At 40.6% G+C, this 20,916-nt stretch overlaps 1 protein-coding gene across 3 annotated transcripts in view; it reads right to left on the minus strand.

Annotated features, from left to right (window-relative positions):
* Ano5 (anoctamin 5) overlaps positions 1–20,916 on the minus strand; it is a 62,515-nt gene that overhangs the window by 29,056 nt on the left and 12,543 nt on the right. For 2 of the 3 annotated variants that reach the window (XM_045145237.1, XM_045145238.1), the window contains 6 exons: positions 18,074–18,121; positions 15,880–15,993; positions 13,411–13,479; positions 11,914–12,198; positions 7,295–7,408; positions 3,930–4,045 (listed from right to left, as the gene is read on the minus strand). In XM_045145237.1, the coding sequence (XP_045001172.1) occupies positions 3,930–4,045; positions 7,295–7,408; positions 11,914–12,198; positions 13,411–13,479; positions 15,880–15,993; positions 18,074–18,121 (746 nt within the window). Of the gene's footprint in view, positions 1–3,929; positions 4,046–7,294; positions 7,409–11,913; positions 12,199–13,410; positions 13,480–15,879; positions 15,994–17,446; positions 17,489–18,073; positions 18,122–20,916 lie in introns of all 3 variants that reach the window. The other variant, XM_004650662.2, reaches the window with a different exon arrangement.

Consider the following 20,916-nt stretch of genomic DNA (forward strand, 5'->3'; position numbering starts at 1 on the left):
TAAGATTGCTAATGTAGTTGGCAATAGCAGCTTCAACAAGGAGTCTCAGTGCTGGTAATTTTAAACTTGCTTCAGTTTCCCCAACTTTAAATCTTAAATTTTTCAGTGCCATATCTTTAGCAAAGCACATCAGTCTGTTATGAATTGATCCTTGATCAAATTCTCTGGGAATGGGCAGCACAATGCATCCAGCCCTTACGCCTGTATCCCAGTTACAAAAACGTTTTCTGCCATCTTTCATTCCCCTTAGAAAGTTTGTAAGCAAAGCCCCTAAATACTATTCTATCTGCACTTAGCATTTTTAAACTCTATTCAGAATAGTCCATAAACCTTGTCTTACCACTCTGTAAGGCAGCCTCAGTTGCAAGTACCAAGTCCATGCCCATTCCTCCAAAACAGGTGTTTCAAAAGACCCAACCCCACATGCTCAGGTTCATCTCAGCAATCGACCCCACTCCGGAACCACTTCTGTCACCGTCAGCTTCATGTTCCTGGGAAGAACTTCTAAGCTAGACACAAGTTAAGGGATGAAGGGGTTTCCTGAAGCCAACAGAACAAGGGGGAGTCCCATAATGACAAAAGAAGCTGGTCCCCTTTACAGATCTAAGCAAAGAGAAAAGTCACCACCAGCACCTGCGTAAGCAAGCATCCTTCAGGGACCCTAGGCAGAACTCAAAGACTTTGCATATCATAGGATGGAATTCAGATCTTCCCCCAGTGACACATTCTCCAGTCAGGTAGCTAGAAATCCAAAAATCTTTAATAAAACACCTGCATCTAGTGGGAAATATCTATCAAACCACCATGACACATTTTCACACTCAATACTCTGACAACAAACATGCATGTTTGTATATTCAATACTTTTAGCACACATGTGCACACATTTTCACACTCAATACTCTCACCACACACCTGCATATGTTTCACCCTCAAGTTCGGATTCTGATAATGGCCCCTAGAATTGTGACACTGTAGACCAAGAAATTAAAATGATAATTTAATGAAAGTACCATAAAATATGCAACTTGATTCTTGTTTCATACAGACTTGAGAAATGTTCAAGATGCCAGTTTGGTTTTCCTTATAGTGGAGTGCCCTGTGAAAGCCTCAGCAGTTTTCTCTGTGTCGCTGTTTCTTAAACAGCAACCCCGCCTTGTTCACACAGTTAAGGTCACCAACACTGCGGCCTTCCCGAGGCTTCCTAGTTGGACAGGTGAAACCTATGGACAGTCTCATGGGTTGCTATGTCATTATCTGAAAGCTCTTGAGAGTAAACTAATTTTCACAATATTCCAAACAGAGGCAAACTTGCACAATAAGGTTGTAAGTATTATCTCTCCACAAGAGTTTTAAATGTGTTTCTACCATTCCCTATTGATTCTTTAGCTTGAAAAAACTTATAACCAAATACGTATCTCTCTGGACCATCTCTTATTCTTTTTTGGTGTTGACAAACATTCTGTTGGCCAAATCACAACACATTAAAAAAAAAAAGCAAATTATAATGCTGTCATATTCCCTTGGTAATTGGTCACAATTTGCTTCTAGTAATTCACATTTGTGGAGAATGAGCTTGCCTTTGTTTTGTTTTGTTTTGTTTTGTTTTGTTTTGTTTTGTTTTGTTTTGTGGCAAGATCTCACTCTGTAGTGAAGGCTAGCCTGGTTCTCCCTCTGCAGTTCAGGCTGGTCTTGAACCCACAGCAATCAACCTGCCTCAGCATCCGAAGTGCTAGGATTATAGATATATTCCACTATATCTGGCCTAGTACCAAATACTTTATTTATAAAATATTCTGTTTGCCATATCTCTTTACTCACATTGTTTAAAAAATGAAAGAATTAATTTAAAAGATAGGACATGCATTACTGCTATAGGCTAAGATTTCCTCTGGAATTCGTAAGTAAGCTGGATAGCTCAAAAACCTTATTTTAAATGATTTTTATTTCCCTTTCAAATTTAAAGAATAATATTACTTGATATTTTGAAAAAGGAAAATCCCTTAAGAACTGTGGGTCCATAAGTGTTATTAAGATATTTCAAAGATGAGGAGACACTGAAAATTTTCAGGTTGCTTATTCTGGCCTTGAACTCACTCTGAAACCTGAGCAGGCCTTGAATTTATAATCTTCTTTTTTTCAAGCTCAGTTTTTATTGTTCGGATAAAGAGCTTCTTGTTTGGCATAAAAATTACAAGGTTCACAGAAAATGGGAAGACAATTACTGAGGCTGTCAGTTAATCCACTAACATTCCATTTTCAATAGTGCAACATAAGTGGTACCCAGCTTCACTTGGGTGAAACAGATGGTGAAAGCTCCATGGCATACGTGAAAGTGGCACTGCAACTACCTTTACTTAGACTATATCCCAGTGAGATGTGAAGGGAATTTTAGGCTACTGTTAAAACAATTAACACTCCATGCATGTGGAAACAGGGATAGACACCACCACTCTATTTATTCATTAAATTTAACTTGGAAGTGCAGCAAAGCAGTGACGGGGGACCAGTCTCTTGATTCAGCCTTCTAAGTGGCTGGGATACTAGACCTGTGCCACCAGGTTGTGGTCAACTAGACTTCTCGTTACGAATGTAGAAAGCAGGAGTTATATCTTACACTTGTACTATGGTAAAAAATGTAGGCTATTGAAACACTATGATAATATGAAATACAGGCATTAAAATTAATTTATCATTATTTCTAACATAATTTAATAACACAAGACCCCCTTTAAGGACTCCTTCCCTTAGAGTATTTTTAGAAATGTGTCACATACATGTGATATTGCTTAACCTGTGCATTTTGCCTATTAGAAGTATAAGTATCCTATGGCCTCATACTGCCTACCAAGCCCCAGACAGGGAGAGGAGATTCTGTGACAACAGTTGAGGTGTGGTGTGGAGGAACTGGTCTGGTCTTGTCTTTGGGGGTGAACTAATATGAAGTACTCAAAATGAAAAAAATGATCATGGAACTGATTAGATATAGCCTTGTGCAATGAACAAACAGGCGAACAAGCACTCTGGAAGGACTCTTTGTGCAGTCAGTTCTCCTCTCTGAGAGCCAGCTCAGGCCTTACCACAGTCGTACAAAGGCATCATCAAAGCTACTTTCAATGACGTCATTCTAAGCTGTTTAGCAGGCATTAGTATAAGAGTCTTACTGCATATGTCTTTGCTCATGTATTTTTCTTTGTATTACACTTTTATGCATGCTTTTAATGTATTTTGATGTTATACCCCCCAACTTACCTCCCTCCCCCTCCTGTTACACCATACTCCATCCCAATAACCCCATGCTCCTGTCAGGCTTTTTATTAACCCACTGAGGTACCCCTGGGTTGCTTGTATTAGCAGGATGGGAACCAATTCACTGGAGAAAGGGCTCCACAACTGATCTATCAGTTTTACATCTAGGCATTAAGGACTGTAAAACTAATACTACCTAAACTCTAAGTGGAAGTATTTATACTTTGATAATTCCACTGAATTACCAAGGGGATGCTGCACCCTATTAATTCTAAGGAAGTACTTAATAGCAGTTCTAATTATGTAAAATAATGTGTTTAAGGACATATAACTGCTAATTACCTTGATCCATTCATTATGTATTACATATGTGAATTAAATTATACTGTACACAAATGTACAAATATCATCCATAAAGTAAACAGATTTTAACAAACAAGTGAATAAACACTGCCTTTTGCCTCGTCGACTGTGGCAACAGCGTTCGGCTTTGAGCAGTGAAGGTATGAAGCACCTGTGCTGTGAAGTGTGCGGTGTGAGAACGGCAGTGTAAGCAAAACGGCCTCGGGCTGGGGTGGGGCTGAGGGCAGAGCACTCTCCGAGCATGTGCACATTTGAGGCCCTGAGTTTCATCCCAGTGCCACAAAATATCATATCATCATGTGTTAATATGAGCTTACCGAATCAAATCTAATGGCTGCTCCTTGTAAAAGTAGGAAAAGCGAGCCCAGTTCTGTCGCAGTATGTACCTTTCATTGACGTGGTTGGGAGACTCTGATGGCTTCCAGTATTGGCCCTGAGCATTCATGGAGAGACGGAGACAGGAGAAAGCAGAAGACAAATGTGACTGAGATTTCTCTTACTTTCAGTTTTCTATTGCACACTTCAGAAATTACAGCCAGATTGATTCATACAAAATACATGCGAAACTCCAGAACTCCAGATTTTCTCAAGCTTTGCTTTTCATTTTGACTGTCCTTTCTTGTCTCTGCAAGTCCTTGTGGCTCAGAATGTCATGGCACTACCCTGCTGCTGAGGTCTTTAGAAACAGGGCAATAATTTTATCTTTTGGATGGAAAAATTTAACCCCAAGCAGAATTAACGGATCCAAGTCACATTGTTGTCACAGGAAGAGACTTCTGTCCTGCCCTCAATGGCCAGTGCTCATACATATTTCCCAAGAAACAAAATATTATTACCACAAATGTTAGCACTGACGAGCCTCGGCAGTACTTCATGCATAAGTTCTTTACCCACTGTTAGGTAATGAGCAGCAAACAAAGTACTGTGCAGAGCAGACAGCAGCTGCTTGACCCTTCTTACAACACAGTGTAGGTATGTGAGCCGCTGGGGGGACACTGGATGGATGTCCAGCTCAAAAGTCAGCATGTGAAAATTCACATGATGAGGGGTGAACTTGAATGTCATATCAACTCCAACATTTTGATCTTCAGGTATCCTCACCAAGCCTTGAGAAATGAAACCTAAACATTATTTGTTTAGGAGTCTGTTTGAGGATCTTGTAAGTACAGCTCTGTAAGGTATCAAAGCAGGTCCCGTACCTCCACCTGCATTCCGCAGACACATCAGAGGCCAGGCAGTTGAAGATATTTCTCATGACCACTCAGCATTACTGTTTCCAGTGAGTGTGAGTGATTCTAGTACTGAAAGGCTGCTTGTACAGACGGACATTACTGATAATAACGACACGGTGGGGCTGGAGAGATGGCTTAGCGGTTAAGCGCTTGCCTGTGAAGCCTAAGGACCCCGGTTCGAGGCTCGGTTCCCCAGGTCCCACGTTAGCCAGATGCACAAGGGGGCGCACGCGTCTGGAGTTCGTTTGCAGAGGCTGGAAGCCCTGGCGCGCCCATTCTCTCTCTCTCCCTCTATCTGTCTTTCTCTCTGTGTCTGTCACTCTCAAATAAATAAATAAATAAAAAATTTAAAAAAAAAATAAAAAAAAATAACGACACGGTGGCTGTTGTTGTAAAATGGCATTCAAGAAAGAGAATTAATGCTGCACAGTACAGCTGGAAGCCGGCCATGCAGCTAAGTTGATAGAGTGCTTATCTAGCACGCATGAAGCCCTGGGCTTGATCATGAAGTGTCATATAACCTGGGAGTGGTGGCACAGGCTTTTAATTCAATATTCTGCAGAGGCAAAGGCAGGAGGATCAGAAATTCAAGGTTGTTCTTGGCTACAGAACAAAGTACAAGGCCAGCCTTGGCTACCTTTCTTAAAAAAATTCCACAAACAACAACAAAGCCCTACAGATGGTTCTTTGACAATCTTAAAAATCTTAATGAAGAGGGCTGGAGAGATGGCTTAGCGGTTAAGTGCTTGCCTGTGAAGCCCAAGGACCCCGGTTCGAGGCTCGGTTCCCCAGGTCCCACGTTAGCCAGATGCACAAGGGGGTGCACGCGTCTGGAGCTCGTTTGCAGAGACTGGAAGCCCTGGCGTGCCCATTCTCTCTCTCTCCCTCTACCTGTCTTTCTCTCTGTGTCTGTCGCTCTCAAATAAATAAATAAAAAATTTTAAAAAAATCTTAATGAAGAAACACTTAATGAAGAAAGCCCTACAGATGGTGCTTTGATAATCTTAAAAATCTTAATGAAAAAACACTGGCAAAGACCATACTGTGGCTTTTCTACTGACATAACCCGAGTCTTTAACCAGCATAGCCTTATCCAGAATGCATCATCCCAGTAGTTCTTCCAGTTTAGGAGGAAAATGTGTATGTGTCCTGAGAGAGGTAATTAGAGGCAGGAGAAACATGGCCTAATTTCTCTGCATTTACACTAAATGAACCTGAGCGGACACTCGTTGAAATGGAAAATTCTTACATGAAAGTTGTGCTTTACCCTTCCAGGAAGCAGATCAAAGTCCTCATTGCAGAGCTGACTGGGGGTTAATGTTCATACTGATAACTTAGGAGAGCACATGGCACAGTAGTGTAAGTACCTCAAGAGGCTTAGTGTTGGGCTTTTGCAAATGCCTTATCTCCCTTTGTCTCAAGGACAATGTTTGTTTATTTTACTTTTCTGAGGCATGTGTTTCTCACAGGGAGTACATCATCAAAAGTCTGTTACGTATGCAGAGAAAATGTAACTGTCGTTTGAGTGAGAAAGGAGGCCCAAGGGAGGGTCTCATGGGTGTCCACACGTCTTCCAACAGCATGACTTCCACTGCCTCATGATGGTAAGACTCATACGCGGACTATTTGAGGGAAGAGTGCCCTCAGAAATCCCTGGAAACTCATCTTTCTGCCAGACCTCTTAGCTTTTTCTAAATTAGTACAATATTAAAAGAGCCACTTTCCGTGGAACATGTGTGGCACAGTATATTCATAGAATGATTTGTGTGTCCCCCAGGAAAGTTCTTTGAGGGGGATGGTGGTACACACCTTTAGACCTGGCACTCAGGAGGCAAAAGTAGGAGGATTGTCATGAGCTTGAAACCAACCTGGGACTTCAGAGTCAGATATAGGTTAGTCAGGGCTCCATTAAGACCTTGCCCCCCAAAAAATGAAAAAAGAAAAATTCTTTGAATCTCATTTTTGTCTGAATGTTTCTTACAACAAAAGCCTTAAGCTTCCAGGGCAACTATACATAATGACTTGTTTCTAGAAAATTCCTCATGTCTGACCTTGGATTCATGGGTGTTTTAAAACAATACCTACTCAGTGCTTTACATATAATTACACCAATTATGTATTTGATGGATAGATACATAAGTGCATATAATATCAGTCTTTACAACTTCAAAACTTTATAAGAAAAAACTTGATGGGCTTACATAGAGATTCCCAAATACTATATTCCAAAATGTGTTCTTATTTTGTAGCCATTATTTTCACAATGAGTCCTATAGAAAATTCATGTGAAAATATATTAAGTTTTAAAAGTGAATTTCCATTTGTAACCTAAGTATGAAGAGGCATTACGTGTATAATTCAGCAAAGCTGGTGGAGTATCTCTCCAAAAGACAATTGCTTAACCTGAGACAGGCAATGGGCTATGTATTGCAAAGGCAATCCATGCTTACATCGTGGAGTGGATAGGCAGACAAGTAGGTATTCGAAGTTAGCAGTCTTTCAATCCCAAACTTTTTCTTCCCATCTTCTACTCCGAAAGGACACCGCGACAGAATATAGTACACCTGCAAGGGAAGCATAAATCGACTTCAGCATGTGTCAGAACGTTGTTTTATATACCCTTTCAATAATAAGTAACAGTCCATTTCATGTAACTGTAGCCCCACGTTCTAATTAGAGAAGAAAGACTCCCTTTATCACTTAGGGGAAAACACAACATATGGGGCTCTGTAGAATTTCCAGGCATTTTAGCTCTGTGGCTCTGAGAATCGCATTGCATTGGCCGTGACAGGGATGGGGAGACTTGATTTCTTTTGCTTCCCTTATCTCAAGCTTCTCTGAGAGCACTATGTGTCAGACAACCCGTGATTCCAATCACAGTAAATATACTATGAATGGTTCATGTGCAGAGATAGGAAGGCAAATTGGCACTTATCCACCCTGTGGAGAAAATTTATTCAGATAACTGAATATATTCTTTACCTGATATCAAATTGAATAAATGTGTCATATCCCAGGCTAGGGAGAATGCTCAATGTTTAAAGTAACTTCTTGCAAGCCTGCTATCCTTAATTATTTAATCCCTCCCAGCACCCACATAAAGCTGGATGCAAAAATCACATGGGTCTACTATCCCAATGCACCCATGGCTATGGAAGGTGGAGCCAGAGGAATCCAAAAGCTCATGGGCTCACACAGTGGCAGAACAACAAAGGGGCTTATCACAAGTGTGAGGAAAAGACAAGCACCTTGAGGGTGTCTTTTGACCGCATGCAAGCCCAAGCACAGACACACATACACAAAATTTATATAGAAACTTTTAAAAGATTGCCATATCTCTATACTTGCATCAGCTTTCTCTTTGGGGCCCCTGCTCTTGTATGTCTATGAATCCTACCTGTTTAGCTTTTTAGAAATTCTTTCTTTCCGATTGTTGAGTTGGATCCCTTAGCACAGTTATAGATAATTTCATCACTTAAAAACTTGCTGGCTATAGTGGACCCTGTTTTTGAGTCTTCATTATCCAATCTGCTCATTTGTCTTAAGGGTACTTTGCATTCCATGTTGGTAAAGTATACTCGATTTTTATGAACAATATAAAGAGAACCACTTTATGTACTCTGGATTCTTCCCTCAATAAACTGTCACTCAGATAACAGCTCTGATGAAGTGATCAGAGGCCCTGGTAGGCCAACTCTCCCTCTCCTTCTCTCTAGCTGCCTCTTTCTCTATCTCTCAAGTAAATTAATAAATACATAATATTTTAAAAGAAAGGCTATCTTAACTCAAGCAATAAGTTTGGGGAGGGCAGGCAAAATAAATCTTTTTTCAAAATTTATGTTTATATTTATTTATTTGAGAGAGAGAGTGAATTGGGGAGAGAGAGAGAGAGAGAGGGAGAGAACAGACACTTCCAGGGCTTTCAGCGGCTGCAAACGAACTCCAGACACATGTGCCACCTTGTGCATCTGGCTTATGAGGGTCCTGGGGAATCAAACCTGGATCTTTTGGCTTTGTAGGCAAGTGCCCTAACTGTTAAGACATCTCTCCAGGTCAGGAAAAGCTTTTCTGTAGGGAGAGGTAAGCAAGGCTCAGGAGTGCCTTTGCACTAAGGAAGAGCAGCTGTATAACCAGGTGTTGTCCCGGGTCAGGCTTCTGCATGGAGGAGACAGGTGGACTCAGTTTGGTCCAGCCAGCCACAGGTGCTTTGTAGAGCTGGACGAACACAGCTCAACGATGGGTTTAGGAAGGAGTTTGCTGACGTTTGTTACTAGAAAGTGGCCAAATAGAGACATGTGTGGCTGAGGACAGGCTTGAAGGACCCAACAGTCTCTGAAGCTGAAGAGGACACACAGCTCTCCTTTATCAGATCACCTCTTAAAGAAAATTTGTAAGTACAGATTCCTTCTTCTCCTTTATCAACTCAAAGTCTTTTTAAAGCAAGTAAGCCTCTCTCCAAAGCTGGAAATCTGTGCATTCAGTGCTCTTAGCTTATGACTAAAATAAAAATAGGAAGGAAGTAAGCAAAGGCCAAACATTGTTGGTGACTTCAGAGACCAGCAAGTGTTAAGATAAGGGATGAGACCGAAGGTGCTCCCGCACAGGGACAGGGTGGTGAGGTGGAGGGCAGGGCTTCCACTGTGCCCTGTGGGAAAGTGTGCTTTTACAGTAAGCAAGCAGTTTCTCAAGAGAAGCATGGGAGTAGGAGGTTCTTTCATGGTCTCCCCTACTTGCTAAGACCAGAGCTTGAACACAGTTCCCACTGTCAGTACTGATACAAAAACAGAAAGAAAAAAAAATCATAGTGGCAGAAGAGTCTAGAAGTAATGCGTGAAGAAGCTACCAGAATGAAAGTGGAGTGATTTACTGTCAACCCCCAAAACAAAACAAACAAATTCATAAATTCAAGAAGTTCCGAAATGAGAGTTCTGAAATGATGATAAAGACTGGTAGGTAACCCACCATAACCTGTTATACAAAGTATTTCTGCAAGCACATATGCTTGCAGCTGTGTGCTCAACCTCAGACCCACACCACACTGGCTCTCATCACAATGACCAAGGGTCCTGGTTTCAGATACGCTATCCTGGCCCTGCTCTGAAAACCTTCTCCTGACCTCCATCTCCCTGAACTTGGACATTGTTTATTGTGAAATAAGTATTTCTGCCATAATCTTCTAATTCCACATAACGATTATTCTTTGCAGAGGTCTAAATTTTAATTTAGGATGACAGTTGATATTTAAGTTAGGACAAATATGGCAATTTACAAGAAGTTGAAACTTTTCCATGATTGCTATACGTTTATTGATCACACTTATGAGAAAATCTGACTTCTTTCATTGCCATGCATAAAACAGTAATTCCTGGTGGAATGCAATCCTCAATGGGAACATTACCATAATGCCGGCATGCCTCACAGAGATTGTAAAGTAAACCACTATAATAAAATGTGTTACCATTTTGTGCTTTTGGCAGTGCTATAAAAACACACTTATTCTAGATTAGATTAAATTAAGTATACTCTGGCACTATGCTCAGAGAAGCAATGTGCACAGCTTCATTAAAGATACTTTATTGCTAAACTATTCCAACAAGTGCCAAAGCCTTTGGACCGTCATGACGTATGGCTTCTGGAGCCCCTGCCCCATGCTGATGGGGGCTGACTGCCTGTTGGTGGGTGCTGAGGCCGGACTAACCCTGACATCATCCTCTCCTAAGACAGTGATGAGTTAAACCTCATCGGCCACCTCTTTCTTTCATGATTGACTCTATGGGCACACACAACTCTGCCAGCATCTTACCCATTGCAGAACATCACTCACACCTGAGAGAACACACCCAAGTCATTTCTTTGTCAAGTGAATCCCTGTCATAGACTAAACTCTTTCCTGTCATTTAAAGTCACTTTCAGCATCTTTTCCTATTAGTAGTTACCATCTGGAGAAATCACTTCCTTTGCTCATCCATAAGAAGCAACCCCTCATCCATTCAAGTTTAAGGTAACATAAGGTCTAGAAGTAAATTGAGAGCCTGGTATCTCTTCCTTCATTTTGAAGCTGTCTACTTTTCTTTGGTTCTCTCTTTTACACTACATGCAAACATGTTAATCATAAAGGAGAATTTTATGTGAAAACTGGTCATACCTAATCTATCTTGTTCCCTTTCACTGCTGAAGACACAAAGAGCAACTGAGGCATCTTACTGTTTAAGAATTCTATAACAGACACCCTAAAGCTACCCAAATTCTCTGGAAACTGTCTTAAACCTGCAGCCACATTGGATTTCAAGAATAGCAGACTTTATAATAAGATTTCCTCTGGGGCTGGAGGGATGGCTTAGTGGTTAAAGAGTTTGCCTGCAAAGCCAAAGGACCCAGGTTCAATCTAGCCGGATGCACAGGGGTGCATGCATCTGGAGTTCATTTGCAGTGGCTGGAGGCCCTGGCTCACCCATTCACTCTCTTTCCCCCTTTTCTTTGTCAAATAAATAAGTAAATAAAAATAAAATATTGTAAGATTTCCTCTCTCAGGCAGCATCAATAATCCTGTGGGGACTGGTTATCCTCTCATGCGATAAGGACTTCTGACCATCTTGCAGAATTGGCAAGACTGCTTGACATGCACACTTCCTGCTCCCCATCCCAGCTCTTCATAACCCACAACCCCGTGGTGAGTACCAGCATTCCCATTAGGAGGGACCTCAGTGGATTGGGGGCAGGTAAAGGAGGAAATGACAGTACTAACACATGATATGTCCATACAAAGTTTCTAAATAATAATAATATTAATAATAATAATATTAATAATAATAATACTCCCTTGGTTGACTGTGAAATATTTCTCTAGGAGGGTATGATGCCTCTCATTTCTTTATCTACACTACCAGTCACTCATTCATAAACAATACCTTGTGAAATGGGGAGTGTAGTAGGTTAACATGAACCAAACAGGCCCCTTTCAACCTCCCTGATACTCAGATCTGCCCACAACAAGGAGTGGTAAGCATGCAAATCCATAAACCGCACAGCACACTGGGAGGGTGGCAGGCATCAAATCTGATCCACCTACAATTCTGTTTCTTGCTGAGGATGGGAAGAAGCTGGCCTCGTCTTCGATGAGGAAGAGCTCCTGCCGGTGTCTGCTGAAGTGGGCAGTGAAATACTCGGGGTGAGGGTACTTCACTGTGGCCGGGAGCTTCACAGGCCCCAGCATGTAGCTCAGGGATGTGCACTCGGGACGTGGGATGTCGCTCTCCTTAATGGGCATCTTGATCCCCAGCACTTCAGCGTAGGTCACCAGGACCTCCCAAGGGGCATGAATTTTTACAAAATATGTTCTTCCATCCTCTGAGTCCTATGAAACAGGAGGCCAAATGAAAGATAACTTACAGACCTCTTTGTTACTGCACTGATTAAAGAAATGAAACATATTTTTAAATCTCAGTAACGTCAGTATTTTAAATTTATTGAATTTTCAGGAAATTTTTATGAAACAAAATTACTGTAATATACAAACATATGTCTAAATGTATATATGCATGAATATACATACACACATATATATGTTGTATACACACACACATATATATACATATACATACACATATGTTGTTACATGCATGCACTTGTACAAGCCACAGGGAGAGAGAATCATAAGGTCACATACAATCAGTGAGGATGCTGCCTAACACACACAGGGTCAATGTACACTCAGCCCTAACTTTACAGCTCCATAGGCAATTCTGGGGAAACTGACAGGTTTTTTGACTAGTTCTGGCCTAAGAATTTTGCATATTGTATCTAAGGAAACATACAATAAGTAATAATGGTAATGTAAGTTTCTCTGCTAACCCAGCTTCAGTATGGAGGAAGAATTCTAGATAATAAATACGCATTATGAAGGAAATAATTACCTTACGGATTGTGTTTCATAATACATTTACTGATGCAGTTAAAGTTGGTGAGAAATATGACTGAGACGATATAGCTATAGGGAATTAGACATGCCATAGACATGTTGGAATCTTAAGTAGGATATTAAACACAAGTTTTTGAAAACAGTTATAGAAAACACAGTATATGAGAGGAGGTTAAGCATTACATACTCATGAACAGAGTATCCTGGGTTAGTTGTAGGCTACAACTCAAGAGAGCAACTGCTCAGGGCACAAGATAACAGGCAGCCTTCGCAATGAGAGTTATGGAACCAAAGACCAGGCCTTGTCTTCCTGAATACTGAAGAGAAGCTATGTGAGTTAATTTCTCCTATTGAAGTACTAACTAGATCTGACCCTGCTTAGCTTCTAAGATCAGGGGAGATGGAGCCCATTCAGAATGGTATGACCATAGATACAAGTTCATTTCTGAAGTGCGCACTGATCCTCTCACATCCTGGTCATTGAACTCTAACCTGTGAGAATATGGGCCTGAAATCCTTTCTGTGTATTTCTGTAGCCAAGAGAGCTGATCATTGCCAAAGTTAGAAAATCTACCCAGCTAAATGCTAGAAAAGGAGAAAAATCTATTAAAATATAAGATTGTTATATAAATTATCAACTATATTTACCTGTTTGTCTTCAATTTCCAACTCAAGGCCAGTTTTTCTGAGATTTAGTTCAAACTCTTTTCTTCTTTCCTGTGGCAAAACAAATCAATAGAACCTTAATTTTAGCTTTACAGTGCCAGCCAGCCTCCAAGCACCATGGCTGTGCCTCCCAACAAGCCTCTCTTCTCTATCATACATATTGTATAAGTCCTGTGTGTAATGCCCATGTAAGATCATGCACTGCTTTTTACCTTTACTATCATTTATAGGAACTACATAAAAATGCAACATAGTTAGGAATAATCTCTACGACACATGGGGCCTCTAAGTGCAGCCATGCACAACATTTTGCTAGACAGTTTACCACATAATCACTCATAAACACAAACACTTATCATACTTCTAGTTGTAAAGACTTGATAGTATAAAGATTAGTAATCTTCAAATAAGTTAGATGTCAAATGCCATTGTAAGCCAAAATATCATGACTTTTTAATCTTGAATGATCTGATGGCTTTCATTTTCAAAAAGAAAAGTTGAGGGCTGGAGAGATGGCTTGGCTGCTAAGGAAGTTGTCTGTAAAGCCAAAGGACCTAGGTTTGATTCTCCTGGACCCACATAAACCAGATTCATAAGTTAGTGCATTTGTCTGGAGTTTTTGCAGCAGCTGGAGACTCTGGCATGCCTATTCTCTCCCTTTCTCTTTTTATATCTTTATTTGCAGCCCCCTATCAAATAAATAAATAAATAAAAATAACATTTAAAGAAAAAAAGTTGAATTTGGGGACTTCTGATCAAGATGGCAGACTTGTAACCATGCTAGAGCTCTTGGGTAATATCAGGCAAGAAATGTGGGGCTCCAATATGAGTAGGCTTTAGTGGACCTCCACTGGGGTGCCAGGGGGTGCACAGCAGGGAATCTGCTGATTCCTGTGCTCTCAGGTAACCTCCAGCCCCTTACACAGGGGCAGGGGCAGCCTGTTGTATACATAACTCCAGAGTCTCAGCTCAGGCTGGCAGGGCTACCCTGTGATCCTTTCCTCATACCCCCTCAAACAGAACCTTAAACCTGGAATACAAGACAGAAGAAATTGCCTGGGAATCCAAACAACTTTGATAACTTCAAAAAAATCATGTGAATAGAACATGAGAGAATTGTAGGATACAATAAAACAACTGAACATACAGATTATGGGTATACCAGAATCCAAGAACTCTAGGCAACAAAATTATTGAAGAAAACTTTCCCACTCTCTCAAAAGAGAGGCCCACCCAGTTACAAGAAGCTCAGAGAACACCAGACAGGTGTTCAAAGAAGACTCTCCAAGGTACATCATAGCTAAAACCCTAAACCATGAAAGCTAAGGGAGTGTGCTAAAACAGCAAAAGAGAAACAACTCATTACATACAAAGGACATCCCGTTAGCATACTGAAAGCCAGAGGGCTTGGAACAGAGTACTTCAAAGTCTAAAGAACTATGGCTTCAAACCCAAACTAATGTACCCAGCAAATAATAATAATAGAATAATAATAGAAGAAACAAAAAGATGGTTCTTCAAAAAAATAAATAAATAAACAAGATTGATCAATTTGACCAAATGAGGAGCCTCAAATTAATCAGAAACAAAGAGTGGTCACAATAGACACCAATGAAGCTGGAAGAATCATCATGACATACTTCCAAAAGCTCTATTACACAGAACTGGATAATCTGGAGGAAATGGATGAATTCCTAGACACATACCATCTACCAAAATTAAATCATGATCAGATTAATCTCCTAGCCAAACCTATTACATCCATCAAGATTGAAAATGTAATTTTCTATTCACTGCTAGGCGTGGTGGTGCATGTCATAAATCCCAGAACTTGAGAGACAGAGGTAGGAGGACCGCAGTGAATTCAAGGCCAGCCTGAGACTACATAGTGAATTCCAGATTGGTTAACCATATAGTTTCAAAATGAAAGTGCATATAAAGGGAAAAATTAGATTCAGAAACATACCTCATAATTCAGGAGGTCACATCAACTATTTAAGGAAAGCTATATAGATTATATATTAGTTATAAAGGCAGAAGAAGAGGACTCAAAGCATTTTTATTTATTTATTTATGAGAGAGAAAGAAGGAGAGAGAGGACGAGAATGGGTGTGCCAGAGCCACAGCTACTGAAAACAAACTCCAGATGTGTGTGCCACTTGGTGCATCTGGCTTATGTGGGTCCTGGGAAATGGAACCTGGGTTTTTAGGCTTCTCAGACAAAAACCTTAACTACTCAGCAGTCTCTCCAGGTGCCAAAATACTTTTTTAAAAATTAGCTTTTACTCAGATCTACTGTTAGGCTGTCACCTTGTAGACTTCTCACTTGGCTGTGTTTTTTGGCAAAATTTTGGAAAACTCTTGACTTTCACATAATACTTCATTGTGGACATCTCTACCAAACTATGGAGCACATATTTTTGTTCCCATTGTTCACAGACACACACTTACTGCTTTTATGTCTGAGTCCTTCTTTATGTCATCCACATAGGAAAGCACAAAGTCAATCTGTCTGACCCCGTCTCTGAAGAAGACTGAGTCTTTGCTTTGCTCCAGTCTTTGAAACTGTGGGAGATGCAAATGACAATTTTAAATTATTCTTCATTTTCAAATGGCAAAAGCATGAAGGCCACTCCCTATAACTTGGCCACCAGTTAATATATTCTAAATCTTAAAATGGCAAGTCAAGACAACAGACAACCATACCTATTTTATGAGGCAAAATTCCATATAGAGGATTATATATGTAAAGGTGCAGGAAGGACTTAAACATATTAAGCACATGCTTAAAACATACTAATTACATGCAAACCCAACAGTGCTGTGATAAGTACAAACTGTAAAATGAAAATATTTATACATTGGTCTCGGAAAGTACACTCAGAAATTTGTGATCCTAATCAAATCACACACCAATTAGCCTGCTATATAATTTATAGTTACATACTCCTTCCAGGGTAAAATTAATTGTAGTCTCCTTTAAGTAAAAAGTGTTTATGATTAATGGTTAATGATGAACTCAAATCCAGGTGCAGTTAATAATTCAAAAGCAGGTAGCTTGCTGGCTGGTCTCATGCCAATGCCACAATCAACATCAATTTGTCAGGTGAGCCACACTCAATATTGTATGTAAATTAGTGTGAAGTTTATTTCTCTAATTCTGTGCTCAGAATACTTCGTATGGGATTTAATAAAAAAAAAAACTAATATTTTCCACAAGTGTCAATCAGTTTAAACAAGCTAACTCTAAGTCCAAATAAAGCAGTTCTGGTGACAGAAGATGTGCACAAAATATGAGGCAAATATCCCACCTTCAGTATTTGATATTAGGGAACAGATGACAACAGAAAAGATCATGGCTCTTATTTTATAGGCCAAGTTAAAATGGCTCCCCATGTTCCTTCTCCTGAAACCCAGGGTTACCTACAAGCACCCAAACTGCTATCTTAGATAGAACCCTATTATAAGCTGTGATTTAAATATGTGGAAAACTATTGGTAGCATTTAAAATTACTATGAGGTACATGTGTTAGAATTCATAACCAGAACTGATTAATACTAACTGAAGCAGTAAAATAAAATCTGACAATTTTGTCACAGATAACTGAATGCTATCAAAAGACACCATGCTTGTGACATAAAGGTCATACGTTTAGTAGGTGGGGCAGTTTTTTTTTTTTCCTTTAAGAACACCCATTTACAACAAAGCAAACACCAAAATGGCTTCTCTTTGAGCAACTGCAATAGTCAGCAATCCATAGCCCTCTGAAACGTTTTAAATTGCCTTTGTGCAAAGGTGTGTGTAGAATTTATGGTTTGTACACTTTTAGGAAGAGGGTCTTAGATGTAAGCAGGTCCAAAAAAGATGGAGAATCACCGCGGTTAATCATCGGTTGCCTGGGAACTAGAAACGAGTGACAGAGTACCCCAGCATCAATGCATTCACGGGAAGGAAAATGCCGCAAGCTGCCACAGCAGTCACTCCGCACAGAAGCATGCCCGTCCAGGACTGCTTTACCATTAGACGCCGCCTCAGGAACAAATTGAACCTCTTTGCGGGCTGTGGAGCAACCAGTAGACAGTCAGCCAATCCTGCTGGGCACTAAAGTAAGGATTCCAAAGCATAGACACGCAAAGGAAGGAAATGTTCTTTGTGATGGTACAAGCTGTCAGTGTGTGCATGCAGGGAGGAAGACTATGCTACCAAGAAGGAGGGAGGAGTAAAAGGAAGAAAAACAATAAAAAGGAAAAAAAAAGTATAAATCGTCTATAAACGTCTTTAAAATATGTGCAGAATTTTACCGAGGAAGAAAGGAGAAAACTGTTGAACAATAGACCCATAGAAAAAGAAAAACAGTTTACAAAGAGCTTTTAAAAATTATTGCATGGCCTGGAAAAATATTGGAACATTCTCATTTATAAAACTAAGAATTCTTAAAGTGGGAAACACTATGCTTAATATGTGATATGGTCATTAGGATGGATCATGTAATTATTTTCCTTAAACTACTTTTTGCAGAAGTAGTAAAGTTTCAATCATCATGAATGGAGGCCTGAGATTTAACGGACAGTACCAGTGCTGCAGACTAGACAGAGACCCCTGTGTAGGTCCACCCAGGACAGGAGAGGGCTGGCCGCGGCTTACCAGGGTCTGTTCACCAATGAGAAAGCTGGTCTCTCCGCTGCTCATGCTCTGTGGACAGCAAAGGGGGTGTGGGGAGGGACACAATGATGTTAGGAAGTACCCTTAAAACAAGAAGGACATTTAAGTTCCCATGTCAAGAACCTGAGGTTTTCTGTGCAGAAATGCCGAACTTTCAATTCCAGGAAACCATGAAATACCTGAAAGTTTACACAAAATCACATGCATGAGTGCATATGTGTTCATGCACGTGTGAGTGTACGTATCTGTGTCTGTACCCATGAGTGAGAGGAAGGAAAGAGATGTATGAGAGGGAGGGGAAGAGAGAGAAGGACAAGGAGAATATGAAACTGGGATGTAGTTATATAAAACAATAAAATAATTTGAAACACAAGAAATGGTTAAAGCAGAGAATAAGGGGCTCTGCTGTTCTAATAACTCTGAACAGGACTAACAAGAAAGACAGAATTCATTGTCCATTTTATTACCTCCATGATTATTTTGAATTTAGTAAGATGAATACCTTAGAAAATACAAGATTAGGATTCTTAGCTGGGAATCAAGGCAGAACCATGTCCAAAAATGAGCTTGCTCTCCATTATCAAGCTACTACCAATCATGGGCTACAAGAGGGCCTATACCTATAAATTCTCTCTAAAATAACAAAGGTTATCCCATTTATCTGGTGCTAACTTCTCTGTCCATTGGAGAATTTGCTTTTCTTTTTCAGATGGATGCAGATTCTAAGGAGAGAACCAACCCATCACACCTCAAAAGGGCCCCCACTGAAACTGAGAGTAATTGGGGAAATGACCAAGAGTGCTACTTCCTTGGTAAACCTGGTACCAGCACAAGGGTGAAGGAGATAGACAGAGAGAACACTCAGTTCCTACGAAACCAGATATCCAGAGACACAGAGGCTCCCAAGACCTCTTCACTGAAGTAGATCTAAAACAAACCCAACATGGCTCAGGGAAATTTGTGGAAGAGCGGTGGAAAGATTGTTAGAGCCACGCATTGGGTCATTATGCACACTGACGTTGACTCTTATTCATTACTGATGGCTAACCCCACAATGCATGACCCACATTCCCCAACAAGGAGGGTCCCTGTGGAGGGGGGAGGATAAGAAGGAGGTAACAATGCTATCAACATGACTGTATACATAACTAATGAAAATACACAATCCAACAAAATCCCAAAAACCTACACAATGCATACAAGATAGCTGTGATTAAAAATTCCTTCTTTCCAGCTGGGTTTGCCTTTAATTCCAGCACTTGGTAGGCAGAGGTAGAAGGATCACCGTGATTTCAAGGCCCCCCTGAGACTACATAGTTAATTCCAGGTCAGCCAGGACCAGAGTGAGACCCTACTTTGAAAAACCAGAAAAAAAAAAATTCCTTCTTTCCCAGATGCAATGGTTCTTGAGTCCTCATGTTATGCAATGATCTCACACCTCAGACTGGCTCCTGACAGCACAGGACTTAGTCCAAGCTGTCAGTAGGGGCAGGTGTGACCATAAAGAGGCTGCAGCTAACAGATGACCTGAGACCCACGTCCACATTGGCGTCTCACTTACCTTATTCTTTAAAAAAAAATTACAACTGGCAGCTCATTAATCGGCTGACGCTGGGCAAATCAGACTTGAAAACTACAAATGATCATTGAAATACACAAATTATGTGATGGAATGCACCCTGAAACAGTGCAGTTTCACCTCGTGCCCTTAGTGACACAATGTTGAACACAGGTTGATGTCATTCTTCGGTGACCAAGTTTTACTCTCCCAGTCAGGAAGAGTTGTGGGAGACGGAAAACCTTTGAGGACATGCATGTTAGGATTCTGCTTTGCTGACAAGTGATACTTACGGACTCAGCATGAATTCTACTTGGTGGTGAAAATTAGACATCAAATGAAGCTGACTTACAATTCTGAAATAGCCATTTCTGAAGATAAACAGTGATGCCGCACCCATCTTGAAGATAGTAAGCGTACTCAGCCTATGTTCCTGGGATGCTCACGCCTTCCACTGTATGCGTTCAATTACCAAAAATAAGTCTCTTTTTTTTTTCTTTTTTAATGATTCAAACACTCCCAAAACAATCCATCTGTGAACTGTACAATCTCCCACCTCAGGAAAAATAAGATTGTTCTGATTTCTACATGAAACTACGCAATAAGTCTCCAATTTGCAAAATGTAAAATAAAACAAAAAACATGTCAGTATCTGGCTCTTTTCAGCTTAATACCTGTTGCCTCAGTTCTTACTAATCTTAACATCAGACACAAAAAGCACCCCACTGTTCTCAAGTCTGTATTTCCTCCATGGTGGTCTTGGCTTTCATGTCTCAGGTGCCTCCTTCCCAACCCCCACCATGAAGGAGTTGGGTGAAGTGTACCATGGGATGCCAGCAGAAATTGGTGAGTGGCACAGACTTACACCAGCGAGACCGGGGCATCACTCCCTGGATGCAGATATCGGTATGGAAGCTGAAGAGCCGGCGTGAATATTCTGAACACAGGCTATTGATGGTGCTCTTTCAGCTTCCCATGAACCCTGCTGCATGTATTTAAGGTACATGTGCCTGCACACACAGACATACGCACACACACACGATGCTAGCAGACACACACACGGCATTGGACACTGCAGTGGATAAATCTACCTATTCCTTCTTTAGCTACTTGGTGACAAAATTAGCTACCATCTATTTGTTTAGTGAAAATTCTAGAAAAATGCAATTAATTGCATAATGCTCAGCTTCACTATAGACCACCCATCTTTGTACCTTCTATTTTGTATTTTTGACATGTGTCCTTATTTTCACTCTGTCCATCATGC

This window comes from Jaculus jaculus, chromosome 3, assembly GCF_020740685.1.
Source record: "Jaculus jaculus isolate mJacJac1 chromosome 3, mJacJac1.mat.Y.cur, whole genome shotgun sequence".
In the NCBI taxonomy this organism is placed as follows: domain Eukaryota; kingdom Metazoa; phylum Chordata; class Mammalia; order Rodentia; family Dipodidae; genus Jaculus; species Jaculus jaculus.